Consider the following 26,744-nt stretch of genomic DNA (forward strand, 5'->3'; position numbering starts at 1 on the left):
ATGCTAGTGTTTTCTCAGACCGATATTCACTATCATCACTTGTGCATCTTGAAACCACGATTGATGATTCCAGTGCAAACTATGTCGATTTTATCAGATAGTTGACGAAATTACAAAATACAACGGTTTATATCGGAAACAGCAGCCCACAGTCAAGCCAATCGATTTGGCGATAGACGGCGAACTGTTGTTGATAGAGGGCCGTGGCGCATTAGTAAACCCACCAAAAAAATGTAACCCAGCTAAATGCCAGATACTGGCATCAGAAGCGAGGATAAGAAAGCGAATCCAAAACGCAACACCGTGTTTACAGATTTCTCAGCCCTACGACGACGAGGTGTGTTTTTTTGCTTCCCTCCTCCCCTGTGTGCTAAACGTTGAAACGAGGTCGTGGCGATTCGTTCGCGATGCGTTCCTTATAAGGAAAACAAAAAGCTCGCTCACAAGCAAGGGCGGCGACGGCGGCGGCTGAAGAGGGGGACCGCCGGAACCCGTGCACGTGGAGTGACCTCGCCGAGTAAAGCAGAATTACTATTCGCCAGGTCGCGGGCTTGTCCTCCTGTCGAGACGGAAGGGGCAGAAGAATGGTAGGTTGTGCGCCGCCCGCCTCTTGGAACAGTCCACCGTCTCGGACCGGGTGACCCTTGAGCTTCAACATGAGGAACGCACAGTTTTATGATTGACCCTCTCTGTGTGATCGTTTTTTCGGACCAGCAAGATCACCATATGTTTGGTAGCCGGTAGATCGATACGAAAGGTAGGCAGTCACGCACGAATTCGGGATTGGTGGAGCACGAATTCACCAAAACGTTACTGCTGCCGGTCAATTTGTAGACGGTAGAAATATGTTCCAATTGGAGCCCCAAGAAGGAGAACAATTATACAGCTATATTTCTTCGCAGATTACACACTGACAATTAGGGGTCGAGTCGCACGACAAAGCGCCAAAGTTGGTTTAAACTTATTTACCATACCGTACATTCACGGATTTTGACTTGGTGATCGTTGTAATCTATATTACAATGGATAGTGTTTACATTAACTGTACAAGAACAAAAACTAAATGCACCTGTAAAGTCAATAACAACACTGTCCTTGCTCAATAAGCAATATAGATAAGGTTGATTATGCTAGAAAATCACACTATAAATAATTGGTTATGAAGCATAGAACGTTTACAAATTTTATGTTGGTGGATAAAATGGCCAACAACCATAGCTCAATAGCCCCCTGCGTACGTAACAGATGTCATCTTAAGTTCGCATGTGATCGCGATCGCGATCGACGAATCATATATGTAGCGTCTCGCGTATACTCGTGATCGAAAAAGAAAGATGACGGTGCTGGAAAGAAAAAGGAAACCTAGCCAGACGGCTCGGAGATGACTGCCGTTGGTTGCCGCGTTGGGTGAACGGGTGAACATAAAAGATTATTCAATTTTCTTCCATAAATGGTGCGCGGTTTGCCTTCTTTTGGTCAAGAAACGGTCGCCGATCATGTATGAATGAGGGCTCCAGCCTTTGTTTGTAGAAGAGGATGGGGCTCGGAGTCGTCCGGTCGCTCTTCCCTCTCCTCGTGGGTGGCTCGTTCCCCCCCTCAGGCGGACCTTCTCAGACCTTGTAACACAAGTGTGTGCAGTAACGTCCAAGACGAACGCACACCACTTTCGCAATGTTTATATTTGGAAATGGGGCGTTCTTTTTTTTTTTTACGTTCAACGCTGGTTTTATTGCAGTAGTTTTATTATTATTTTTTTACATGTTTCCCTTACCGGGCAAGTAAGACTGGGTCACCATCACCAACACCACCCCCTTGGTGACAAATTCCATCCCAGGGTAGTGGAAAAGCGAGCCCTGAGGGGATTGCCGTGTGGTCGCGAATTTTTACACTACAATTCAATTAATCGTACAGTGAAAAAAGGGGAGCCGGTGTAGCGATCTGAAGAAAGTGAGAACTGAAAGGACAATTATTTGTGAGGGAGTAAAATAAATCTTACTTATAGCCTATTTATTTAGTCAAAATGCATTCCATTTGATCTTCGTGAGTAATGTGTAAATGAAGTCGATCTTTAAACCCTTGTTTTTGGCCTCTAATCTGCAAAGTTTCGCATTATTCGTCTATCTCTTGAGCTCCAATAGAAATGGAGATGAAAATCGAAAGTTTTATCCCACCGGATCTTGTTGTGGTTCCATGCGATTTTTTCTCATTTCAATGAGCATTTTTTTCGATTCCCATTTACCAGCATTGTTGTATTGTTTTCCAGGGCAGGAGGGAAGCATTAGAGTAGGCCCTGTTAATTTTATATATCATTCCCCTGCCATCTTGGTTTTTTTTTGTTGTGTATACGTAGATAAGCACCTATTTTGGGACCGTTTCTAGTTTTTGAAATATTTTCCAACCAACTTCTCACAGTATTGCCCACTGTAGCAATTGCAGTATATGCAGCTCGAAAGTTGGTTCTTTTGCATAATTACATGCAATCAGTTGAAAACTTACCGTGGTCCCGGTCGTGGTTATTTCGCAGCCATCCCACAATGATGTTGTCTTCGGTGGTACGTCATAATTTGTTCGTTGAAAGAAACCCGTTGGATCCGAGGGTGAATCAGTTTAATAATTATGATTACCACCACCATCCTCCCCGATCATACCGCTATGGGCTCCGTCAAAAAGTCGAAACGTCACCAACGAAACGAAACGAAATCCCTTTCTCTCCCGAAAGATAAAATCCAATTTGGGCTATGGGCCCATCTTGGTTTGGGGGAGGGAGGGGGGGGGGGGGGAATGGTTGGTTCACCATCCCAAGCACCCAACCCGTGCGTTCGTGCGTGCGTGCGTGCTTGTCTTGTTGTGCGGCCAGCCCAGCAGTCTCCACAAATGGCAAAAGCCATTGGTACGAGATCTTACCGAACGAACTACCCAACAACCCTCCATTTGTACCCTTTTGCTTTGGGCTCCACTGAGAGAGAGAGAGACAGCATGTATTTAATATTCTCGTTACTTTAGCAGGCATTACCATTTAAGTCGCTACATTTGGCGAGTTTGCGAGCTGTCCTTACTCCTTCCCCCCGGGCGCTCGCTCCCCCTCGTTCGGATCTGATGGGTTATTCGTCCTTCAAAAAGTGGGCAATTTTATTTTGCCTGTGAAATTCGAATATTTCAGTCGTGCATTTGTAGTGCGAACTACAAGGGAAAGGGAAGGGAGGAAAGACTGAACAGATCCTAATAGATCCTTTTCTTATGCAGTGAGTCTTCTGTTTCGCACTGTTGAGTGTAGTTGAAGTAAAACCACAAAGCTTATCTCTTTATGTTGTTTACTTCTTTGAGAGCTTGCGGCAGATGCTTGGAATCCATCTGTAATGCGCTGGAATTGAGATCGAACTTAGACTTGGGATCGTAGTTAGACAGAAACTTAACTACAAATTAAGAAACAATTTAACTACAAATAAGATGTAAGATCGTAGGTGTATGCGACTTGACGATAGGATGGCTTTCGTCATTGCTAATATTGCTGTAGAAAACTATTCATTCAAACAGCTTCATTCACGTGTTGGAACACATTTTAAAAAGATAAGATTTTAATAATTGATACATTCAGAAATTTTTAAATGGTTGTATCTAAATGTGATTGGTCTCTTCATTTTTCGGAAGCTAGTTATTCGACAGCGATTTAATTCCTCGAATTAAAAAAGGGGCCTGCAAAACTTCTTATTAAATTTAGAAAGGTATTCAATGGGGTATCCTTTGAGAAGTTTCGTCGTACCTTGCATAAATGAATCATCCCAAAAGGATCATCTGTCAAAGGATAAAAGTCAGATTACAAATATCTAGAAAATGGTAAAAATTTGAGTTTTACTATGAGTCTTACTTGAGTCCCTGATATCCGTATTTTAAAAGTATCGTGTTCAGATATCCTGATACCTCTTATTTCCCTATTTTCTTTATCCTTCACAGAAGATGATCATCTTCTAATCAAATCTAAATCCTACCTTTGATTAAGTATGTGCGAACTAGGTTTTCCTCTTTCTCACACAATCTGTCCGCCGTAGTCCATAGTGGTCCAAAGGGGGTCAGAAGGCGATTTGGCAGGAAAGTTCGACCAACTTCTCTCACCCCCTTCTTCCCATGGTCTCCTCCTTTCCATCGCGTAGTTTTATGGCGCGCGAAATATATCCAGAAATGACCATGTTTTTGTTGAGCTGGCCAGGCAGCCCTGTTCGTTTTTTGTTTTGTTTTATCTTCCGTACCTCTCCCGCAGTTCATTCCGGCGCTTTACTTCCCCAGATGGTAGTAAAACCGCGCAGTTCGCCAAAGTTGCAACCGGCTGCGTTTGTGTTGGCGCGTCGTGGCCGTTTTTTTTTTGGTTTTTGCTGTCTCCCTTCGCCTACCACCACCGTTTCACCACTCCCGGGTCGGGGCCCGTTGCGCGTGAGGTTGGCGAAGGGCACAACAGTCAATTGGGTGTCTTTTGTGTGTGCGTTTTATGTGCGGATGCTGCGGTTGCGTTCCGATCGCTTGCCACACTCGGATCTCTGCCGGGCTCTGGCGGACCTTCCACTTCCACGGAGTAGTACACTTCGCTTCTATACACTCCGTAGCCAAAGCGCACGCCACCATCACACACCACCGACGAGAGAAGGCGAGTCCCCTACACGACGGGGAGACGACAACCTAAGCGGTGTCTTTTGAGGCAGTTGCAATCGTACTATCGACCCGACGACACACACTCGGGTGCCAGGGGGTACACTTTCCTCTAGTAAGGCCTACCGAAGAGGAGGACAGTTCACAGCTGATCTTAAACCGTCCCCCCTTTGGATTTCCTTCGAGCAATCGCGATTACTCTAAAGTCGTTGGCGCGGTCCCAAATTGGAACTGAAAAGTTTCCACTAACTTGGCCGTTTAGTGTTGTTGCAGTGCCAGTGTCTGACCTACAGGCAATTTGTTTTTTTTGTTCGTTGTTTCTACCGCCTCCGGAAGTGTGACCAACGCGACCAAAAGCGTGACCGCGCGTAATTGTGCACACGGTGCAGACGTGTCTTCCGCTCGCCAAACAAACAAAAAAACACGGAGGAAAAAGCTCGAGGGAAAACCTCGGTTCTTCGGTGGTGCCGTTGCAACACTCCAGTGTTTTTTGTAGTGTTGGCAAGGTTTTCCACCGCTATCCCAAGTGCAAAGCGGTGGTGGCTTAAGTCGGTGTGATCGGACGGAAAGTAGTGTATTTTTCCACCTTCCACCAGTTGGTTGATGTAAACGGCACAGAGTTAGAGGGAAACAGACAGAGAGAGTGAAAAGCGGGACAAGTGATCGTCGGACCGCCGGTACACCGGAACAGGTTGCTTCACAGTAGTGCCACCAGCTGTCCAATCGTTTCCGATAGTGTACGAAAGAGGCTGCCCGGTCTGCGGTGTCGTGTGGAAAACTTACTTTAAAACCACGTTCTTTCTTCCATTTTTTTTAAATCAATTAAATCAAGGACACAATTGCAGGCAGTGTTACAAGCGCTTATATATAGGTGGCGTCAGCCAAGAAGTATTGTTGTCCGTCCGTAGTGAGAGGTAGTGGGGAATATATTTACAGACAAATTTACGCGATCAGCGAGAAGTACGCAAAAACAAACACACCACCACCACCATGTACATGTACGATCCACCGAAGAAAAACAACTTCACGTCCGTGGAAGGTAAGATCGGATTTCCACTCCGCCGCTCGGTGCCCGGCTGTGCGCCACCGGAAACCCGAGCCCGAACCTTCAACGTTGCACAAGCCCCCCATACGGTCGTTGGCGCGGATGTTGGCGCGGTATTTTGCAAACAGTTCGAGTGACACGTTGTATTAGAAGAAGCGAGCTGGCCAGCAGGTGTCCCTATCGGGTGACACATTTTTGTTTTGAACTGACAAAACAGATAATTTGGGAAGTTTATAAACGTTGAATAAAGTGACTTATTCAATCAATCTTTAAAACACAGAACCTAAAGCTGGACTAGAATGTTGATATAATTATAAATATCCTGATTTATGTGGACATACGGACTTCTGTTTTTGGAATTTTTGAATTGAATCTGAATGCTTCCTTCACGTGCTGACCCGTCGAAAAAAGATTCCTCCACGTGTCCAGTAAGATTTGGATCTTAAATGGGATTCTAATTTGAATCCTAAGTATTATTAATTTTAATTCACGTAATATTGGTCTGCATCTGTGGGACTTTATCTTTCAAGTGGAGTGATCTTGTTGTTCAATCAAGTCCTTTGATCGTAAATGATTATTTTGAACTTTCATTTACGCAACTAAAAATAAAGTTTATTGAAAAATATGATTTGGCCTGTATGGGGGATAGGGACGGACACCCCTTTTTCACTATGGTTCGTTAATTAATTCCAACCCGATTATCTCGGACCATTTTTGCTGATCGATGATCTTTGTCTAGATTTAAAATTGTTTAAAACCCATTTTGTTAGATTTTATAAACAATTTAAAGCAAAGCAATAATATATAAAATCATTTAAATTTGAATAGAAAATTATAAAATAGAAATTCCACGTGTTAATTCAAAAGCTTCAACATCAATGAACCAAATTTTGAATGTAAAATGATAAAAGGCTTCCAAAGAATGCATATCGATGTCCAATGTATAATACTTGCGACCTACGTGTTGAAAACAACTTACATTAGAATCGCATCTTAACTCACTACAAAACAACCATCATCAACGACTGTGAATGCAAGCGAGCTTTTCTTTCAATTAAACTGCACAACTACTTGGCGAAAAAGGGAATCCAACTGCTCTCGCTGGATGCAAAACGACCCCGTCAAATGGCCACGATGGCAACAAGTTTCACTTCCCGCTCGTTAGGACGGTCGAGGCAAAAAATGAGAGGAAAGAATAGGCCGCTCGCTTAAAATTTCCTCCTCGGAGACACCACGACAGCACAGAGGTGTATGCAAAGTTTGTGCATCGCAATTAGAATATTTTCTTTTTCTGGCCGTGAAGCCGTAGCGGGACGGAAAAGAGACTGGGATGAAAGGCGGCTAGAAAGAGCCCAGCATTGGGCATTAATCGTCGAGTTCCCCCACCGCGAAATGGAAAAGTTTGCTAATTTTGCCGTACGACATTGAACCAATATTTAGCCAATTGAATGTTGTTCCTACTCAGAAGGGAAAAAATGAGGAAATACCAATGAGAGCTTGCCCTAGAATTCTGTTCATTAATTCCTCCTGTCTGTGGTTACCTTTTTTCTTTTGCCATTTGCTAACAGAATTCCAGGAGGCGTTCAACCTGTTCGATAACCGTGGCGATGGCAAGATCCAGCAGCAGCAGATCGGCGAATGTCTGCGGGCGCTCGGCCAGAACCCGACCGAGTCGGACGTGAAAAAGTTCACAATGCAGCTCAAACCGGACGAGCGCGTCTCGTTCGAGGTATTCCTGCCGATCTACCAGGCCATCTCGAAGCAGCGCACGGCCGAAACGGCGGACGACTTCATCGAGGGTCTGCGCCACTTCGACAAGGACGCGAGCGGTTTCATCTCGTCGGCCGAGCTGCGCCACCTGCTGACGACGCTGGGCGAGAAACTGGGTGACGATGAGGTAGCAACGGGGCCAGAAGCAAAATCCGGAGCTTCTTCCAACCGTTAATCCTTCCTTCGATGCTCTTTGCCTTTCTAGGTGGAACAGCTGCTCCAGAACCAGGAGGATTCGCAGGGGAACGTGAACTACGAGGAGTTCGTACGGATGGTCATGAGCGGCTAGAGGAAGCTAGAGGAAACGACGGAGGAACATCAACGATGCGCGATGGATTGGATGTCGTTCAGGGAGGAAAAACACAGACCATAAACTATCGTCCACCCCGCCAACAACGTTCGTGTCACACAAGCTACACCTAAACATACGAACGAGCATCGCGTGTTTACTTAAGCACCTTATTTTTCCATTCCCGTGGCGTTTCAAGTAGTGTTCTGCAATGTTTTTGCATTTACCCAACCGTATGTGTGTGAGGCGTCTGAAAAGGGATTTATTATTATTTTCTTCTTGTTAACAACACGGTAGAAAAACGTACACGAAAACAAACATTAAATTGGAACACTTATAACATGCCATTAAAATTGCCCAATGTGAGAACGCGTGCGCGCGAGCAAATGTGGATATCAACATACATTCTTACGGTTTGATGGCAGGCAAAGTATTAAAGCGTTTTACTTTATTTTGGAACAAACGTTCTTCAGTAACTGTGTCACATTCTTACTAATTATTTCCAGTTTAGGTGTGACTATGAGTTTCATTTATCTAATAAAGGTTGCTCCATTCGTGGAGGTACGTGACAAAACAAAAACAAAAGTACGACAAGTGTGTGTGAGTGTGTGTGTTCGTTTTCTTTTAATGTAACAATTTTATTTTTATGATTGTTGTTGTTTTGCTCTGTTTCTAAATTGCAGTTTAGGATCGACGAGTCAATTGTGTAATTTAACAACCTCTACGAGCTTCTCGCGCCCCATATTCCACCGGGTTTTGGTTCGCCTTTTCTTTCATGCAAACATTCAAAAAATAAACATCGATACAAAGCTGCTAATTTTCTTTAAGCCTTTGCGGTACCCCATCATTCCGGTAGTATCAATTCCAATTGTTCCTATCTTTTTTTACACGCCATAATTTATGAAACCTTTCAGAAATTTCATCCTTGCCTTAAGGAAACCAATAAACACCAGCGTTAACTCTAACGTCCCACGGATCTTGAGTCGATCATACTTTAACCTCAATTAGAGTTCATAAAATGTATAACCCGGTATAAAATAAACTACCCGAAACTATGAGACTTTTTATGCGCCTGACCGTTTGTTTGTAATTCGAGTTTAATCGACGCATTCGACAGTACGATCGACCAATTTTAGTCCTGCCAGTGTTACGCAATCACCAGTGTGCTAACGAATAGGACATATTTCGCCAGAATTTAAAAAGAATTGTATTCCATCTATAACCATTGGGTAACAACTTAAAGCGCAAGGATTTATCCGTCTTCATGTGTTTGTTTCACTTTCGTTTCAACAAATCGTATCGAAGTTATCCCGTGGTCGCATCTTTTGTGTTATGAATCGTCAAAATCCCACTCAAAACCACCGCCCGTGCCCATCTGGAGCTGCGAAAAGGTGTTACTAATGTCGACGTCGTGATCTGCAAAAAGTAAAATTGTATTAAAAGAAATGATTCGATTTGAGTTGTGGAATTTCGATGTACCTTGGATGGAGTCAAAGTCGGTCGACTGTATGCTGTAATAGGCAAACTGTTCCTTAATGTTGGTATGGGTGACCTGCTTAAACACTGGATGCGATAGCAAATCGGACGAACTTGGGCGACATTTGGGATCTCTGTAAAGAAAACCCCACACCAATAAGATGATGTTCTGTGTTGGCTTGAAATCGGATAATGGTGATCTAACCTTTCCAAACACTGCTCGGTAAATCTGTGAAGCGCATCGGAAAACTGTCGCGATGTGTAGACCATCTGGCGTGAAACGATTTCGTTCGATTTCGCGTCCATCGTCTGCGCCAGTACGTCGTCGCTCGGGATGGTGCTGCTATCGAGCAGCGTCGGCAAACTGCCACGCATCTTCTCCGTCAGCATCAGCGTGGTGGTGTAGGCACAGAACGGTTCCAGCCCGTTCGCCAGCTCGCACACCGTGATGGCCAGGCTGTACACATCCGACTTTTCCGTGTAGCCGAGCAGATTCTGTGCCAGCACCTCGGGCGCGAGCCAGTTGAGCGATTTGGTGGAGTGAGCGGGCAGTTCGTGCAAATTCCGGACCCGCTTACCCTCGCCGAGAAAGCTGGTGCACACCCGGAACCCGCCGAGCACGGCACGAGATTCGTCGAGGAAGATGTGGCTGGCCCGGATCGACCGGTGGATGTAGCCCTTCCAGTGCAGGTACGCCAGGCCCTGCAGCACGTCCCGTAGGATGCACACGAGGATCGGCTCCGGGTAGCCCGTGTCGAAGTAGCTCAGCATATTGTCCCGGCTGGAACCGAAGCACATCAGCGGCAGCACAAAGTAGAGGTCGAGATTGTGCACGAACGCGGTGTGGTAGCTGAGGATGTTCGGGTGGTCGAACTCGCGCAAGTGTTTCGCCTCGTCCATCACGTAGCTGATGTCATTTTTGAGGTCTTCCACCAGGAACTTCTTAACGGCCACGTGCTTCCGGGTGGGCCGATGCTGGGCCAGGTAAACGGTTCCGCAATTGCCAAAGCATTTCCCCAGCTCCACCTTCAATGTGTAGTTGTTGATATTATTGTCGAACGGTATCTTCTGCGGTTCGGTCATATTTCATGACTTTTCTCACACACGTTGCATTGATTAGCGCGCGGAGGATCTGGATTTGGGATTGAGCAACAACAAATAATTGACTAGATACGTGCGAAACAATTGGGATCTGCTACGACCGTGCCGTGACTCGTAATGTTTGTTTACTATTGTGCTGTTTGTTTTGAATAACTATTGTCAGCCGTCAAACCACAAGAAGCAGCCCTGCCTACTAGTGATGAGAACTTCGGAATGGATTCGGAATCCACTCCGACTCCATCTTCCTAAACCACATCCGACTCCAAAAGAATGCTGGATTCGACTCCGGATGCTCCGGTGAATCCGTTTTGGTCCGTCGAAACCGGAATGCTCTGGTTGAATCCAGATAGATCCGGTTGAATCCTGTTAAATCCGGATGAGTCCGGTTGAATGAGGATGTATCCGGTTGAATCCAGTTGAATCCAGTTGGATCCGGTTGAATCTAGATGGCTCCAGTTGAATCCATATGGTTGTTGGCTACATTTTTGGAACACATTGTTCCGACTTGTGAAATACATACGTAAATACGCACAACAAATAAATTCAACACAGCCATTTTTCTCTATAAATTGTATTTATTTGAATGAAATTGTAGCGAATTCTTTACCGTACCCACTACAGCAATGGTTTGTCTTATAAATAACATTTACAACTTTATTGACCGGAGATATCCTCCTAGATGGGACACGGTGCGCCACTGATCAGTAGAGCAAGTTAACTAAAAACGAAACTATTGGATGTCTTACCGATCATTTCGTCGATTGTTTTTGCGGATTAAAAACTCCCCACCCATCTTAATCAACCCGTATGAGGGGCGCTATTGCTATTGCTAACTTTCCGGTTGCCAATGGGTAGGAGTAAAATTACACACAATGCAACCAAGTTTCGGCGCTCGTCGTTGGGGAAACAAAATGCACTTGAAAACTCTTCGCACTGTCAGCTGAAGACATGAAGAAGGGAACTTAAGAGATAGAAAATAAGAAATAATGTATATATGATCGTGTCTAAAAAGGAAAAACACTAAAGTCCCTACGAATAAGATATGATAAATCGCGTCCTTGGACTCTATTTGACTTTGTAAAGCCATTTTCCCACCACTCAGGGGGAGTGTTCCCAGATTCAGTGATCTATCACCATTATTATGCTGCCAACGCGATGAACGGAGCGGAGAACCATCTGTTTTCCATTGTGTTGCGTGTTCGTGTTTTCCGCGGTTCAGCCTAAATAGGAAGAAGAGTGAAATGGAGTTAGTAAAGAGATCAATATAAGTCGACATGTTGAACCTACCTCAACAATCGTGTCGTCCTGACCCCACCTCAGTTTAATCCTCGTTGCTATCGTCGTACGAAGGGCTGGTCGGTGAGTAGGTTGGACTTGCCGGACTCGACGGACTGTAGCCTTGCGGTGTGGGCGAGTACGCCGGTGACGATGGCGAGTAGGTAGGCGAGCTGGACGTGTAGACGGGACTGGTCGGGGAGTACTTCGGGCTGCTCGGTGAGTACGAGGACATGTTGGGCGAGTAGGGAGCGGGTGTCTGCGAGTACGAGGATGAGCCCAGGCTGTAGTGGTTGCTGCTGCTGCCGGGTGAGTGCTGCGGCGACGAGGGCGAGTAGCTGGGTGACGTTGGCGAATAGTTCGGGCTGGTTTGTGCGTACTGCGGGCTGGCCGGGGTGTAGTGCGGGCTCCCAATGTACGACGGGGAGGTGGGCGAATAGCTCGGCGAGGTCGGTGAATATTTGGGCGAAGAGGGGGAATAGCTCGGTGAGGCTGGAGAGTAGTGCGGTGAGGTCGGGGAATAGTTCGGACTGGAGGGAGAGTAGGACGGCGTGACGGGCGTAAAGTTTGGCGATGTTGGCGAGTAGGACGGCGAGGTAGGTGAGTACGAGGGGCTGGTGGGTGAGTAGGACGGGCTGGAGGGTGAGTAGGAGGGGCTGGTGGGTGAGAAAACGGGTGACGACGGAGAGTAGGACGGTGAGGTGGGTGAATACGAGGGGCTGGTGGGGGAGTAGGCTGGGCTACCGTAGGCGGAGGCGCTCGTCGGATGCATCGGAGACATGGGCGAGTACGAGGGGCTGGTGGGAGAGTAGTTCTGGGTGGCCGAGTGAATGTTAGGGCTGCTTGGCGAGTAGTTCGAACTGCCGGGGGAATATTGTGGACTTGGCGGTGAGTAGCAAGGACTCGTCGGAGAGTAGGACGGTGACGCACCGCCGGGAGAGTTCGGGGCATAGTTTGGACTGCTCGGTGAATACGATGGCGACATCGAGGGTGACGATGGTGGGTACGGCGACATCGACGGTCCCGGAGAACTCGGTGATCCGCGGATCGGTGACCAAGATGAAGGTGACATTCCCGATGCGTCCGATTGTGCCGAGGGAGAGAAGCTTGGACCTCCCGGCGTCATACCACTTGCTGGTCCCGACGGAGACCAACCACCGTAACCGGGTGTGGCCGACTGCTGCCACGGCGTCATGCTTGGTGTGGCCGCTGATCCAAAGAACATTCCCGTTCCGCCCAGAATTGAAGTGTGCGGAATCTCCATACCAAGCTTACACTTTTCGGCGTCCAGCAGTAGATCGAAGCAACCGGTTCCCATGCGTGGCAGCTGACCGAGGATGATGTTCTCCGACACACCACGCATCGGATCGACCTCGGCATGCGCTGCCGCGTCGTTCAGCACGTCCACCGTTTCCTCGAACGAACATCTCATCAGCGCGCCCGTATCCTGTCGGTTAATACCGTGTCGGGTGATGGCCATCAGATGACCCTTGGCCGTCATCACGTCACAAAGCAACGCCAGATGGCGGTAGTTCACGTACAGACCGTAGAACTGCAGCACGTTGTTCATTTCCTTCTCGACCGACTTACGCACCGCCTCGATACCGAGCACGGAGAAGATCTCGCAGATGTCGTTACTGTAAGTGCGTACCGGGTCGACGTCCCGCTCGCTCAGCACCTTCATCATGGACGTACCGTCCGTCTCGAGCAGCCACTCCCCGATCGGCTTGAACTCACCCTCCGGGGTGATGACGATCCGCTTCTTCGCGTCCGTCTGCGGCAGATGCATGTACACCTTGCCGATCGCCTCGATGCCCTGCAGCGACATGTCCGACAGCATGTTCGCCTCGATGCACCGCAGGAACATGTCGTCCTCCATCTTGTCCATGTTTTCCTCCTCGTTCTCCTGGAACTTGTTGTCCTCGTTCATGATACGGATGCGCAGCACCAGTTTGTCCGCGTTGTCGTCGTTGAAGATGCAGTTCAGATCGTCGCCGAACCCGGCGTTGATCTTCTCCGCGATCTGCTCCATCGTGAGCTTCTTGTCCGTCATGCGCTTGCGGTCCAGCTCGATACGCAGCAGCCACGGCGAGATGCGGGTCGGATCGAAGTCGGGCATCTCGTAGTACACGTTCACAAACTCCTGATCCTCCGCGATCACTGTGCGCTGCGGGTCGGGATCATAGTAGATTGCCGTATTGGCCGTGACCTTGCGCAGCGTCGTGTGCTCCAGCCGACAGAGCACATTCTTCGCCTTCTCCGCGTCACGGGCCGCACCACCGGTAAGGAACACCGTCAGCGAGGGGGCCTTCGGTCGCTTGGAGATGTTGATAATTTCCTTCAACCGAGGCACACCGAGTGTTACGTTCTTCGACGACACACCGGCAAAGTGGAACGTGTTCAGTGTCATCTGTGTGGCCGGCTCTCCAAGGGACTGTGCGGCCAAGGCACCCACCATTTCACCCGGGTTAACCTGGGCCTGCTGGAAGCGTGTCTCAATTTCACCGATCAACCACTCGAACGCCTCGTTGTTCAGCCGGAACTCTTCCGCGACGTACTTGGTGCAGAGGGTCGAGCGAACGAGACACTGGAACAGCAGGGTTGCGTTTTCGTTCGCCTGCTTCGACAGCCGATCCGTGCCGGCCACGATGACGCAGCGCTGCAGCAGATCTCGCACGCCTTGGATCACCTTCAGTGGCGACAGATCCGTCGGTGAGCGTTTGTTGATGTGGAAAATCTTCTGCACATTCCAGATCATACGCTGCAGGTTGCACGGCAGTACCACCTTCGACTCACCGTTCGGGAAGATCTGCCGGAGCGCTTCCCGGTCGCGCAACAGCTGCTCGTACTCCGCCTCGATCTCTTGGATGACCGAGGTCGATTCCGTCAGCTCCTTGATGACATCCTCGTTGAAGATCCGCCGAAGCGTGCGCTCGTTGGTTGGATCGAATCGGTAGCGCTTCTCGAACACCTTGTTCGAGAGCTTGATCGTCGGTAGATTCTGGAACTCTACCGCTTCACCGCACAGCCCGTCTTCGCCGTAACGCAGCTGAATTAGCTGACCGACCGAGTTACGCACCGTACCATCATAGTTGACCATTACCGACTCCATCGCCTTGATCAGACGACGCTGGATATAACCGGTTTCGGCCGTCTTGACGGCGGTATCGATCAAACCCTCACGACCACCCATGGCATGGAAGTAAAACTCGGTAGGCGTCAGCCCGGCCAGGTACGAATTTTCCACGAAGCCACGCGACTCGGGACCGTAATCATCCTTGATGAAATGTGGCAGGGTGCGCTTGCGGAACCCGAATGGAATCCGCTTACCTTCGACGTTCTGCTGACCCACGCAAGCAATAACCTATGGAAGGGAAGACGGTGAAACAAACGGTGGCTATTTTGCAGACAACTTCATATTTCTTCATCGTTTTCAACTCAAATAATAATAAATGAATTACGACTAGTTACAAACAATTTCTTGGGCCTTCTTTTTCGTCCTTACCTGTGAGATATTAATGTCGGAACCCTTCGAACCAGACACGACCATAGCCTTCAGGTTGTTGTACTCAGTGAGCGACTTCTTGGCGGAGCCACCAGTTTTGTCACGAGCGTCGTTCAAGATACGGTTCACCTGGTTCTCGAACGTCTGTCGCAGCGTGTTACCGGGCGTTGGTTCGAGCTCCATGTTGTGCGCCTTTTGGATCACGCCTATCACGTCCTCCTTGGCCTTCTTGATCGCACGCTGAATATCGGAATAGGTCTGCGGATCGGCAATCGTATCACCGATACCGATACTATGACCCTCCAGCAGCAGCCAGTTGTTGACGACCGTCTGAATGTTGCCGTAGAATCGTCCGGCAATTTCGTGGCCCAGCTCGAGGAACACGATGTGTAGCAGCGAGCCGGCCGACGTTCCGAGGGTCCTTTTGCACAGGATGCCCATGATCAGCTCACCGTGCTCGACCATGACCTTGGTGTCGCCGGGCGAAATCCACTTGAACGGCCCGTCGTTTTCCTCCTCCGGGTGCGTCGAATGCGTACGGATCATGTTCACGTTGCCGGGAATGATGAGGGTGAAGATTTGTTTACCCGACCACAGTGGTTTCGGTTTGAGGATGCACGGTTGCGGCATCTTGCCATCCCAGGTCGGCAGGAACATGAGCAGGTTCATCATTTGCTCCTTTTCGATGAACACATCCCGCTTGGTCATCTTTCGCACCGCCGTCAGCGTGTCCTGCACAATACCCATGACAGGTTTATTCGCCTGCGGCGTAATAATCTGGCGCGGGGTAATGTGAATGTTTTCGATTTCCGCACGCGTCTCCATCGATTGCGGGACGTGCAGGTTCATCTCGTCACCGTCGAAATCGGCGTTGTAGGGTGAGGTACAGCTGAGGTTCATTCGGAACGTCGACCAGGGTAGCACCTTCACACGATGCCCCATCATACTCATCTTGTGTAGCGTTGGCTGTCGGTTGAAGATGACCAGATCGTCGTCGCGTAGATGGCGCTCCACCTTGTAGCCGCACTGAAGGTGCAGATCGGATGACTTCGGGTGAAAGCGCAGATCGATACGCTCACCGTTGTCTCGCACGATGTACTTAGCGCCCGGGTACTGCGAATTTCCTCTGCGCACTAGCTCCTGCATGCGATCGATGTTGAACGGGGTCACCAACTCCGGGAAGGTCATGTTTTGCGCGACTGAACGCGGCACTCCGACCTGATCGATTCGCAAGTTTGGATCCGGTGTGATGACGGTACGGGCTGAAAAATCTACACGCTTACCCATCAAATTACCACGGATACGACCTTCCTTTCCCTTCAGACGCGCTTTGATCGCCTTAAGCGGTTTGCCGCTTTTCTGCATTGCCTTCGGCATTCCCGGCATGTCGTTATCGACTAGCGTGGCCACGTGAAACTGAAGCATTTTGATGTTTTCCGCAATCACGTGTGCCGCGGCGCCGGTTGCTTCGTTTTTCTTCAGCTCGTTGTTCGCCTTGATGATGTCGGAAAGTTTGTGCGTCAAATCGTCCTGATTTTTGGTCGCCCCGAACATTACGACGGCCGGCCGCACGGCTAACGGTGGTACCGGTAGTACGGTGATGATCATCCAATCGGGACGGGCGAACTTCGGATCCATACCGAGCACGTAGCACTCTTCGTCGGTAATGTGCTTCAGGATCTCGTACACCCGCTCGGCCGAAACCTGGATTTTCTTCTCCTGATTTTCGTCGTTCACCTCCTTCCACTCGGCCATCAGGTCAAGCCCGGTGCGCCGGATAGAGGGCTGATAATGACCGCAACCACCGTGGCCCTGCTTTTTGCTGGCATCCGCAGCGCTCGGATCTTTCGTCATGTCCATATCTTCACCACCTTCGCAGATTTTCTTGCCTTTGCACAGATCGTAAACGTACGCGAGGCGCTTGCGAGGTTGCCCTTTCGACTTCATGACGATTTCCTTAATCTTGGGGTTGGTCGGTGAGACGAGCATCTTGGAGCAGTAGAAACAAACGCAGCGAAGGATTTTTATCGTCTTCGTGATGAAACCGATGTGAAAGACTGGTTTGGCGAGATCGATGTGCCCGAAATGGCCCGGGCATTCGGTCATGTTGCCCGCACACGTCTGACAACGCGACGTTCGCTCGATAACACCCTGCCGTGGGTCCATCAGGCCACACAGCTTCGGCCGCCCACCCTCCATCGTTTCCGCATACTGTATGCCACCTTCCGTCACCGACATCCGGCGGATCTCGTCCGGCGATAGGATGCCGAACTGTACGCGCTTCACCGTACGCAACGGTGCCTTCGAATCTCCACTCATTGTGTTGTCCTTGGATTTCTTATTCGGAAAACGCAATCAATACACAAGCGCGGATGACTAAGGTCGTGCACAGCTTCGCAGAAAGGAGCTTCTTTTTCCTTTTTGTCTTCCCCCTCACGGGCAACCAAGTGCAAGGTAAATGGATATTTATCGTCTCGAACTATGTCTCCCGGGGCCCTACTTCGCACTTTTCCGTGACCGGAGTGCTCCGGGAACTGTTTGCGAATGTTTTCGATCGGTTTGAGCGCGGTACAGTCGGTGAAAATTCAATTTTACTTCTGATAAAGCCTTCCCGTGACGGAATACACGCGTCGTTTCGATCTAGTGAAATCTACGCCGTGACGGTACTAACACATCGGCATTCTACGTCAGAAAACGCGCGAGATGCTGTCATTTTGCAAGTGTTCGTGACAACCAATCCATATCGGGGCCGGCAATCGTCGGTATATGCGGTGCTGTCCTGGATGACGATACGTGAATAACTTTGCAATTCAACTTGTTATTATAATTTTGAACAAATAAAAATGTTGCAATAAATTTTGTTTATTTTTTAGTGGAGCGAAGACCCACAAGCAACAATAATTGCTTAGTTATAAATGGAAAGTTATTTAATTTGAGAAATCTGACAGCAAAATCAAGCTTTGACAGTTGCAACAGACATTTTGTTCATTTTTCTGTGTTTTGCTACCATCTTGACAACCAAACTTTTCCAGCAGCAAGCTATTTTTGACCGAAATTGGTCAAACTATTTCAATGTTGTGCATTTCTATCGGCTGAATTTGTGCTTTCCAATCTTCTCGTGGACAAGGTGATTATCACGCCGAAATTGGCTAAAGGAATAAGGAAGCAGTTACATTACAACAATGCCATCGCCTTCGGCAGGTATGTTGACGATGGAAATCGCCATAGGCTTGATCTTGTAATGGGCTTCGCCTTCCAATGATTAACATCTCGTTCAATCTTCCTCAGCATCATGGGTAAAGTTCTTTACAAACGCCGATATTCCGTCTCCCGCTGCAGCAACGTACGCTCACGTGTTCGTCGAAAACCGGATCCAGCTGGACATGCTGATGGATCTTAACAAGGAGTATCTCCGGGAAATGGGTATAACAACGATGGGCGATATTATTGCGATCCTACGCCATGCTAAACGAGTAGCCGAACAGAGTGCCAGAGAAAAGGTACTCTCTGTGCCCGAGAATGAGCCTGGGGTTCCTGTGGCCACGGTGTCCGGCACGCCAAACACTGGAACCGGTAGCAATGTGAAAAAGACAGAGAAGCCGGGAACTGCATCACGTACGTACTCCTATAACTTTATTTGTTCAGATTCTTTTCAATTGTCGATTCACCTACCTCAACAGGGACAGTTTCATCAATCGGTCCGGTATCAACCGAGCCAAAACCCAGACGTGTGCTACCGGAGCATGAAGGAAAATACAAGATCACTCTCCCTACCGGAAGTACAGCGCGTAGCAGGCAAATTCTTGAGAAGAAGGAAGCAAAACCAACACCTTCCATAGATGAGAAGCCAACCGGGAGGGTGGGTGTCAAACGATCCAGCATTTTCGATCGACTTAGTAGTGACAATGAACCACCAGCAAAGTTCAGCTCCACAACGCCAAAGGTGGAACAAACAGTATCGTGCTCCATATTTGCCCGACTTGGTGGCCGAAAGGTGGATAATGGCAAAGATGATCTGGCAGTTTCGTCAGCGGGAATTCTGAAAAAATCCCCAGCCAAACTACCATCAATTACTGCGGACCACAAATATAACCCTTCGCAACAGAAGGTTATTTTGGTAAAGAAAATACCAGCAAAAGCGGTCGCAGTGTCATCGGACGAGGAAGCTATAGACTACTATCCAAAAATGTCTGGCTATAGCGTCGACGTAAGCCTTGGAGGAGGCCTGAAGAGCGTTTCGTTTTCCGAGGAAGATGAGGTACTCGAAATAGCCCCCAGGAAGGTACGCATCCAGGGGCAATCCGATGGAGCTGCTGGAGGGGTTCGACCTCGTTTCAGTGAAGAGCCAGTTTCCGTTAAGCAACGGTTAGGCGGTGGAGGAATGGGAAAGGCGACGGTAGCTGCTGTCAATCGGGTGTCGTCCTTACACGGTACGAAGAAAGTGGTTCAAATGAAGCACACAACGTCTCCGAGGGCTGCGAAAAGGGTGTCTCCATCGCGCGTTAGTTTGCAATCGGATGCCATGATGCAGGCGCCGAAACAACCGATCAAAAACCGCCTCAGCCTAGGCTCACAGGGTGATACGAAATCATTGTCGAAACGCGTTGAAAGATTCAGCCTCGATTCTAAGCTTGCTAAAGTTGGTAAAGTGGCTGGTAAGAGCAACGGCAGCGTTTTTGATCGTTTAGGCTATAATCGGAAGTGAATGTAACATAGGATAAGTTCATCGTCTCTCAAATAAATATAATTCAAAATGTGTACTAACAGGAAAAAACAGGGATTTTCAGATGATATCATAACAGCAGCAACATTATTTCTAACTGCAGCACATCATATTCCAATTGCACCAGTTGATTCAATGTTGAATCCGTTTGAATCGAATAGTGAATCAAAACGGAACTTGTCGAACTAATCGATTTTTGCCTGCGCATTCGTGCTTCTTATGCAGCGATGACCTATGCAAGTTGCGTACTTCGCTCAAGCTGCTATACCAGGATTATAATATCAACTGCTACGATTCTGACTTCAACTGACAAAGTTATAATAAACATGATCGCGTTATAAAATCAACTGATGCAGTTGGAATGTGATGTGCTGCAGTTAGAAATAATGCTGCTTCTGTTATGATATCATCTAAAAATCCCTATATGTGCTTCAAGTAATTTCCAAATCTGCTACAAAAAAATAAAAAAATTTGAAAATACAGGTGAACGTCGATTATCCGGGGGTGTCGGGACCGGGAGGTCCACGGATAATCGAATTCCACGGATAATCGAACATATACGTAAAATTCGTTAATACCTGGTTTGAGTCTCGGCTAGTTCACTTTTAACCAGTTCCAGTTAGTGGATTAATCATAAAAAATGGTTGAATTATTTTTCTATGGTAGTTTTTATTGCTATTTTGATCCGACAAATTTTATTTGACACATTATTGCTAAAACATTTTGTGAACAAACCTGAAATTCATGGAAATATTTCAACCCGGTTGTGCAGTTGTCAGTTGCAAGACACCCGGATAATCCGCCCCCCGGTTAATCCGGCCCCGGATAATCGACGTCCGACTGTACCCCGACTTTCACAATCATCGTGCTTTCTCGTTCTATCTCGTTGCCAATTGTTGCCAACAAAACGAGAAAGCATGATGATTCTGTCAGCCAGGAAGTAATCGACAAGGAGAGTAGTGAAGTGGGACGTTAAAACGAAGTGCTGTCAGATTTCGTCAGATCAACACCACTCTACACATTCGGTATTGTTATCTTCGTTATCAAAGAACAATTTTACTACATTCCCTACGCGCAGTTGGTTGATGCAAAGTGTTAAATTTTAAAGCATTAAATTTGCTAGAGGTTTTATATTCAAAGTGCATTTAATTGACCACACCATTCTGTGGAGTGGCGTGTGTTTTGCGTACCGTTCCTACTACCAAAGACGCAGTAAACCAAAAACATGGACATCGTTATAAAGTTGAACAGCCAAACAGTGGGCAAAGACAAAATTGCAAGGTAATGGAGCGGACGTGGAAACATCGGATGGAGTCAATCCTTTTAGCGGCTTCTTCTCTCTTTCGATTTATTTCAAGGTTTTGTCAATATTCTTGCCGGGCCTTGTGGGCCGCGAAGGTCGCCAATAGCACATCACCCACAAACGAATCCATTCAACTGTTAAAACACATCGAAGGTATTCTCAGCTCATTCCGCAAGTGTAAGTAATAATTGGTAGCATGTCGTTCCTTTTATAGTTATTTTAGAAGTTTGTCCATTTGTAGTGCTGCGGTTCGGAAAAGGATTCGAGGTGCTGTATGGCGCAGTGGCAAGCATCGAATTGAAGCATGTTTCGCAGCAACTTTTCATCGTACTTGGGAAACTTTCCTCGGGGTTATTCCTGTTGGCGGATCACGTAGTTTGGTTGTCGCGCTCCGGTATCAGCAAAGGTGTGGACACCACAAAATGGCTGAATCGTTCAAATCGATTCTGGCTAATTTCGATCCTGATGAATCTATGCCGGGATCTACAGGAACTTTATCGACTTTTCGTGTACTACAGTCGTTCAAATATCCGCAATCTGCAGCAATCACTTTCGGTCATCTACCAGGAAAACAAGCCGCTGCTAGTGGACACGGTGAAGAACGTTTGTGATGTTTTCATTCCCCTAAACGGATTGGGTTATATTGCAGTTTCTAACCAAACCATCGGCATACTCGGTGCTGTATCTTCAATCATGGGTCTGTTGCCGTTACTGTACCCAAGATTAAAGTTTTAGCGCATCATCTTCTGGGGATGCAAAATAATTATTTGACCAGAGATTATCTATGTAAATAAGAAGCAAGGAACAACTAAAAGAAGCACTAACCTGGGATATTTATAGGGCATGGTAGGTGGGTAATTTTTGAGAAATTTTCTTTAAATTAATCGGGAAGTGGGCTAAGAGCATTCGCAATAAAATGTTAAAACGATAAATTTATAGGCATGTGCATTAGAGATTTTTAAAAAAATCACGATCGTTCGATAATTTTGTGTCATTTGAACATACGAGCAAATGTTTATGCGTACGCAGCCATTGGCTGCGACAACTTTCATCGATTTGAATTTGACAATTGGTTTATTTGTAAACAAATCATATGCGATAGTGCCGGGAAACTCCATATTCGCATTCGATACATAAATCCGCATTAAAAACAAGTGTCTAGACAATGTCTAGCCGTACGTTAAAAGATTGGGATAATATAGCGAATAGTCTTACCAACGACGAAGCGCCCGAAGGGGAAGATGAAGAGATGGATACGCTTGAAGCGTTGCAGGAGAAAATGAGCAAAGTGCCTCGCGGAATGTTCGTCAGCGGATGGGATGATCCGGATGATTTGATCGAAGAGGATAACGATCCAACAGGTAGTGTAATTTGGAAACAAGTTAATTAAGAGACTAATGAAATCATTTACTGTAATTTAATCGTTTCTAGCCACCCTCGAAAGGTACGCCCTGTGGGCTGCTGGTGAGAACAAACAAGAGATCCTGGAAGATATTGTCAAACGAAAGCCATCGGTCGTGCACGCAATCGATAGCGATGGGTACACGGTGCTACACAAAGCGTGCTACAATGATAATCCTACGATGGCTAAGCTGCTTCTTCGATATGGGGCGGATCCAAATGCACGTACCGCGATGGGGTGGACACCATTACATTCTGCGTGCAAATGGAACAATGCGGGATGCGCCGCTTTGATGCTACAGCACGGAGCTGATGTGAACGCTCGCTCGGACGGTGATCAAACGCCGTTGCATATCACGGTGACCGTATCGAATTGTCGATCAACCCTAATCACGCTTTTGATGAACGAGGAGTGCGATCCGGAGAGTAGAAACAATTCGGATGAAACGGCAGAAAAGATAGCGAAACGTAGTGGAGAATCGTACACACTATTTGAAATGGCTTACTCTGCTTTCAAAGTGGAGACGGGAATGATTGATTAGGAGATGAGATAACAGGAAGTACTGTGGATTTTTGAATACTTCGAGTTGAGGTGTCTAGTCACTTCATTGTTCGATGCCTTCATCCATTATCTTGGTTCAAGTTCATTAAATCGTAATTTATGTGATATTATAAAGATCCAATAAAACACAAAATCCTACCTTCTTAATAATTTATTGTATTAGTCGCTTCAGATGCATAGAAAAATAGAAACGCACAACAATTATTCGTTTCATAATTTAGTTGATTTATTAGAAAAATCCACCTCCAACGGTTGAAGGTAAAGTATTTATTGAGAAAAAGTAATGAATTGTATTTAAGATGTGCAGTATAAATCATCGAAAGAATCAGCTTTTGAAAACTCACCCCCTCACGTGATGCGTTAAGGCGTTCAATCTAAGCAAGCCTTTTTCAACGGAGGTTCAGTGCAATTTCCGGACGCCTTATTTCTCAGCACAGTTGGCTGGCTAGCAATGTCCCGCAAGATCGAAGCTTTGCTGTGTTCGCCGAACAACCCGGCCAGCAGTGCCACACCGTACCCGGTCGCCCGTTCGCCATTGTGCACTGGTGCAGCCATGTCGACGTGCATCCACGATCCACCATACTCGAACCCGAGATGGGCACCGATGAAAAGACCGGCACAGCTGACCTGTGCGTTACCGCGATCCATGACGGAGTTTTTCATGTCGGCAACGGCCGAATTGAACTCGCTGAAATGCAGTTCCGGGCAGTACGGCACGGGGCAGAGCATGTCACCGGTGCGACGTCCAATTTCCATTGCTTTCTCCTCCCATTCATCGCTGTTGGTCAGGAGCGCCCCATGATACTTTCCGGTGGCGATACCCTGTGCTCCCGTGAGGGTGGCCATATCGAGAATGATGTTCGCCTTTAAATCCCGATCGGCGTAAACGACCCCATCAGCCAGCACAAGGCGGCCCTCGGCGTCGGTGTTGTTGATCTCCACGGTGCAGCCCGAGTAAAGGCGGTGGATGTCGTCCGGGCGGGTTGCCTCCGGTCCAACCGAGTTTTCCGCGAGGCAGAAGACGGCATGCAGGTTCTGCTGGAATCCACTCTTGACGGCAGCATAAAATCCACCTAGAATTGCAGCGGCACCACCACAATCACGCTTCATACCCGGCATTGCGGTCTTGCCCTTGATGCTCAAACCGCCGGTATCGAACACGATACCCTTTCCGACCCAGGCAACCGTTTCGGTAGCACCTTTCGGTTCATATGATAGTACTGCGAGAGCTGGTGGATCAGCAGCCGCCTTTCCGACACCGTAGATACCACCGAATCCTTGTTCGTGCAGTTCCTTGCCACGGATTATTTTCGACTTCAGTCCGAGCTCCAGTGCGATCGCTTCCACCTCCGCCAGGAAGCCAGACACGTTCATCTCATTGCACGGTGCATCAACGATTCGTGCAGTCAGTCGGATGCCGACGGTCACGTTCGCCATCACAAGGACATCCTCTTCGGTGATTTCCTCGGGGGTTTCCGACTGACCGTTTACCAGCACGAACTCGATGTGCACCAATGGCGGTGGATCAGCAGTCGCCGCCTTGGATGTTTTCCGACTGTACAACGGAAAAGCCCGGGCGACCGCACTAGCCGATGCAAGCAAGTCCTGCTTTTCGCACACAATCACGATGGATTCGCTCACATTCGTCGTATTCGTTTGAATAAGTTTCGTGATCGCGTGAGCCCGTGATGCAGTGTTGTGGCGTGATGCTTTCAACGGAAGCGCAGCGACCCGGGCCTGGTCGAGATACAACGAGCACGTATCGGTCGGCGCGGGATGAAGGCAGGACACTGCTTTCATGTACGTTTCCCGGTCGACACGCGGTTCCAGTTTTGGGCTAATCCGGTCGAACGGCAGTTCCGTCAGATGACGAAGCTGGCCAATGATGAGGACCGGTAGGGCGTGCGGATCCGTCGGCTGAAGCGTCCGATGAAACTTCAGGCGGCTCATCTTGCTCGTAACTAGCGTCCAGCCAGGTTAAGAGCAGCCTCCTAGCAACTAATAGATATTGGATCGACTGATGAAACTGATTCAAGTGCTGCCTTGAAGATACTTTATCTAGTGAGTACTTGAAGAATGATTTGCCAATCTGAATAGCAGAAACTTACAACCAAGGAGATGGATGATAGGGTGCTTCAGTTTTCACCGCAATGACAATCTGCTACACTACAGAATGCCGTTACGAGAAAATTGTTAAAAAGCCGAACCAATTTTAGTAAGTCTCAATAGCTCAGCTTCGGATGAACTAGGGATATTTGTCGAAGATTTGTAGAACGAATTTGCTTATTCTGTTATTTTATTGTTCAAAAATATCTGACGTTTGGCAACTGATTTGTTTGCAACTTTGATTTGAATGATTGTCAATCTAACCATTTGCTGTCAAATGCTGCTGTTGTTTCTCTATCTCTTGCTCTTCCCTACCCGCTCACTCTACCGCAATTCGAGGGCCACTGGCTTTCGAAAACAACCGTTCGGTTGCTACCGCGTACAAAGCACAACGTTCCCATCAGTACGGCGTAGGATAGCAAAGTGGTCGAATCGCGTATCGTGTTCGTACCGGAAAGTTAGTGGAAATTGGAAGTTCAGCTTTGTTTTTTGCTTCATGATGTGTTTTTCGTTCGCCTTGCTGGTGGGCCATTTTCTCGATACTGCTATCCACTGCACGTGAAGTTGCAAAGTCTTCATGCGTTTGTAAGTCGTGTTTTCGCAAAATCAACGAGCGGCTTAGTTTTTCTCGCTTTCGACGCCTTCAATTTCGTTTACCCCTCCGGCTCCGACACCAATCGGCAACTTTGTGGTGGAAAGCATCTACCGCAGCATGCGAAGGGCACAAAAGCGAAAACCACTAGCGCAGAAAACAAATGGTTTCCGCCGTTAGCTTATTCGGTTCTACCGATTTGGTAAAAGGGGCACTCTTGAGATAAGGATATAATGTGTTTGTGTTTGTGAAAAAGTATGTACAAGAAAATAGTTATCAAAAATAAGTGCCTAAGGACGTGTGTTTTCCCCCAAAACACGGCAAAGGAAAGCTGCCAAAAAATGGTGTATGGGAAAATTTTCCAACGAATAAAAATCAATAACAGTGATGAAGGCGACTGGTCCAGTTGGCCCGGGTGCTCAATAAACGTCAGACACATGCATAAATCACAAAAGAGGGGTTTCCTAACTTATTCTCAAATACCCTTTTCCTTGAACAGTTGGTCTTTCATTTTCAAGCAAAATTTTAGCTTGGTCTTATCGCACCGGTAACAACGAATGTTTGAAATATATACAGCCCCTACGAGCACGATCTCAGGAGCGTCTGAACATATTCACGATAAGCAAGGAAGAGTTTCAAAAGATACGGCTGCTGCGGTTTATATTTCCTTTTTCGCAAAAAATCAAAGGTTTTCCACGAGTGTTCTCAAAATTTTAAAGGGACAAAAAAAATCATCTGTTCTTTATTTACCGTACCCACTCCTGTCGTATTTTGTTTCTGTATTTATGCATGTGTGTTGTTTTGTTAAAGCAAACAACTTGTTTACCAACGGGACTCCTTGTTTTTTTTTTGCCAGTGCTGCTGCATCGAGAACGCAAGATGGAACAGGTTTTTGATCGATGGCTCGATGCATTTCCCGTGTTTTAATGGTGACTGCAACTCGCCAAAAGCGCTGAAA

At 47.5% G+C, this 26,744-nt stretch overlaps 7 protein-coding genes across 7 annotated transcripts; 4 read left to right on the plus strand and 3 right to left on the minus strand.

The window, feature by feature from the left end:
- The first annotated feature begins 5,628 nt into the window (after positions 1 to 5,628).
- On the plus strand, positions 5,629 to 7,742 carry LOC131280996 (myosin-2 essential light chain). The gene is made up of 3 exons (XM_058310250.1): positions 5,629 to 5,677; positions 7,252 to 7,580; positions 7,659 to 7,742. The coding sequence occupies exons 1-3, from the start codon at positions 5,629 to 5,631 to the stop codon at positions 7,740 to 7,742; spliced, it is 462 nt and encodes a 153-aa protein (XP_058166233.1).
- Positions 7,743 to 9,072: 1,330 nt separating this feature from the next.
- LOC131281036 (STE20-related kinase adapter protein alpha) lies at positions 9,073 to 10,421 on the minus strand. Its single transcript, XM_058310289.1, has 3 exons — positions 9,424 to 10,421; positions 9,222 to 9,352; positions 9,073 to 9,158 (listed from the first exon to the last, which is right to left on the minus strand). Exons 1-3 carry the CDS (start codon positions 10,299 to 10,301, stop codon positions 9,073 to 9,075), a joined length of 1,095 nt encoding a protein of 364 aa, XP_058166272.1. The 5' UTR covers positions 10,302 to 10,421.
- A 1,191-nt stretch (positions 10,422 to 11,612) lies between these two features.
- On the minus strand, positions 11,613 to 17,697 carry LOC131285794 (DNA-directed RNA polymerase II subunit RPB1). The gene is made up of 2 exons (XM_058314652.1): positions 15,100 to 17,697; positions 11,613 to 14,958 (listed from the first exon to the last, which is right to left on the minus strand). Exons 1-2 carry the CDS (start codon positions 17,416 to 17,418, stop codon positions 11,641 to 11,643), a joined length of 5,637 nt encoding a protein of 1,878 aa, XP_058170635.1. The 5' UTR covers positions 17,419 to 17,697; the 3' UTR covers positions 11,613 to 11,640.
- Positions 17,698 to 18,121: 424 nt separating this feature from the next.
- On the plus strand, positions 18,122 to 19,861 carry LOC131291705 (uncharacterized protein C19orf47). Its single transcript, XM_058320740.1, has 3 exons — positions 18,122 to 18,300; positions 18,388 to 18,714; positions 18,780 to 19,861. The coding sequence occupies exons 1-3, from the start codon at positions 18,282 to 18,284 to the stop codon at positions 19,802 to 19,804; spliced, it is 1,371 nt and encodes a 456-aa protein (XP_058176723.1). The 5' UTR covers positions 18,122 to 18,281; the 3' UTR covers positions 19,805 to 19,861.
- A 1,023-nt stretch (positions 19,862 to 20,884) lies between these two features.
- Positions 20,885 to 22,015, plus strand: LOC131281447 (peroxisomal membrane protein 11B). The gene is made up of 3 exons (XM_058310779.1): positions 20,885 to 21,103; positions 21,181 to 21,302; positions 21,367 to 22,015. Exons 1-3 carry the CDS (start codon positions 21,048 to 21,050, stop codon positions 21,858 to 21,860), a joined length of 672 nt encoding a protein of 223 aa, XP_058166762.1. The 5' UTR covers positions 20,885 to 21,047; the 3' UTR covers positions 21,861 to 22,015.
- A 249-nt stretch (positions 22,016 to 22,264) lies between these two features.
- On the plus strand, positions 22,265 to 23,229 carry LOC131281127 (ankyrin repeat domain-containing protein 49). The gene is made up of 2 exons (XM_058310380.1): positions 22,265 to 22,486; positions 22,557 to 23,229. Exons 1-2 carry the CDS (start codon positions 22,291 to 22,293, stop codon positions 23,066 to 23,068), a joined length of 708 nt encoding a protein of 235 aa, XP_058166363.1. The 5' UTR covers positions 22,265 to 22,290; the 3' UTR covers positions 23,069 to 23,229.
- Positions 23,230 to 23,309: 80 nt separating this feature from the next.
- On the minus strand, positions 23,310 to 25,160 carry LOC131282228 (probable aminopeptidase NPEPL1). Its single transcript, XM_058311638.1, has one exon. It carries the CDS (start codon positions 25,036 to 25,038, stop codon positions 23,458 to 23,460), a length of 1,581 nt encoding a protein of 526 aa, XP_058167621.1. The 5' UTR covers positions 25,039 to 25,160; the 3' UTR covers positions 23,310 to 23,457.
- Positions 25,161 to 26,744: the final 1,584 nt, after the last annotated feature.

The sequence above is a fragment of the Anopheles ziemanni genome, chromosome 2 (genome assembly GCF_943734765.1).
Source record: "Anopheles ziemanni chromosome 2, idAnoZiCoDA_A2_x.2, whole genome shotgun sequence".
NCBI lineage: Eukaryota > Metazoa > Arthropoda > Insecta > Diptera > Culicidae > Anopheles > Anopheles ziemanni.

Coding starts and splice junctions, on each gene's coding strand:
- LOC131280996 (XM_058310250.1), top strand. CDS start 5,629: ATGTACATGTACGATCCACCGAAGAAAAACAACTTCACGTCCGTGGAA. Junction 5,678..7,251: donor CAACTTCACGTCCGTGGAAG/GTAAGATCGGAT, acceptor ATTTGCTAACAG/AATTCCAGGAGGCGTTCAAC. Junction 7,581..7,658: donor AGAAACTGGGTGACGATGAG/GTAGCAACGGGG, acceptor TTGCCTTTCTAG/GTGGAACAGCTGCTCCAGAA.
- LOC131281036 (XM_058310289.1), bottom strand. CDS start 10,301: ATGACCGAACCGCAGAAGATACCGTTCGACAATAATATCAACAACTAC. Junction 9,353..9,423: donor ACCGAGCAGTGTTTGGAAAG/GTTAGATCACCA, acceptor TTTTCTTTACAG/AGATCCCAAATGTCGCCCAA. Junction 9,159..9,221: donor CGACTTTGACTCCATCCAAG/GTACATCGAAAT, acceptor TACTTTTTGCAG/ATCACGACGTCGACATTAGT.
- LOC131285794 (XM_058314652.1), bottom strand. CDS start 17,418: ATGAGTGGAGATTCGAAGGCACCGTTGCGTACGGTGAAGCGCGTACAG. Junction 14,959..15,099: donor CCGACATTAATATCTCACAG/GTAAGGACGAAA, acceptor TCCCTTCCATAG/GTTATTGCTTGCGTGGGTCA.
- LOC131291705 (XM_058320740.1), top strand. Junction 18,715..18,779: donor GAAGCCGGGAACTGCATCAC/GTACGTACTCCT, acceptor CTACCTCAACAG/GGACAGTTTCATCAATCGGT.
- LOC131281447 (XM_058310779.1), top strand. CDS start 21,048: ATGGACATCGTTATAAAGTTGAACAGCCAAACAGTGGGCAAAGACAAA. Junction 21,104..21,180: donor GGCAAAGACAAAATTGCAAG/GTAATGGAGCGG, acceptor ATTTATTTCAAG/GTTTTGTCAATATTCTTGCC. Junction 21,303..21,366: donor TCTCAGCTCATTCCGCAAGT/GTAAGTAATAAT, acceptor GTCCATTTGTAG/TGCTGCGGTTCGGAAAAGGA.
- LOC131281127 (XM_058310380.1), top strand. CDS start 22,291: ATGTCTAGCCGTACGTTAAAAGATTGGGATAATATAGCGAATAGTCTT. Junction 22,487..22,556: donor AGAGGATAACGATCCAACAG/GTAGTGTAATTT, acceptor AATCGTTTCTAG/CCACCCTCGAAAGGTACGCC.
- LOC131282228 (XM_058311638.1), bottom strand. CDS start 25,038: ATGAGCCGCCTGAAGTTTCATCGGACGCTTCAGCCGACGGATCCGCAC.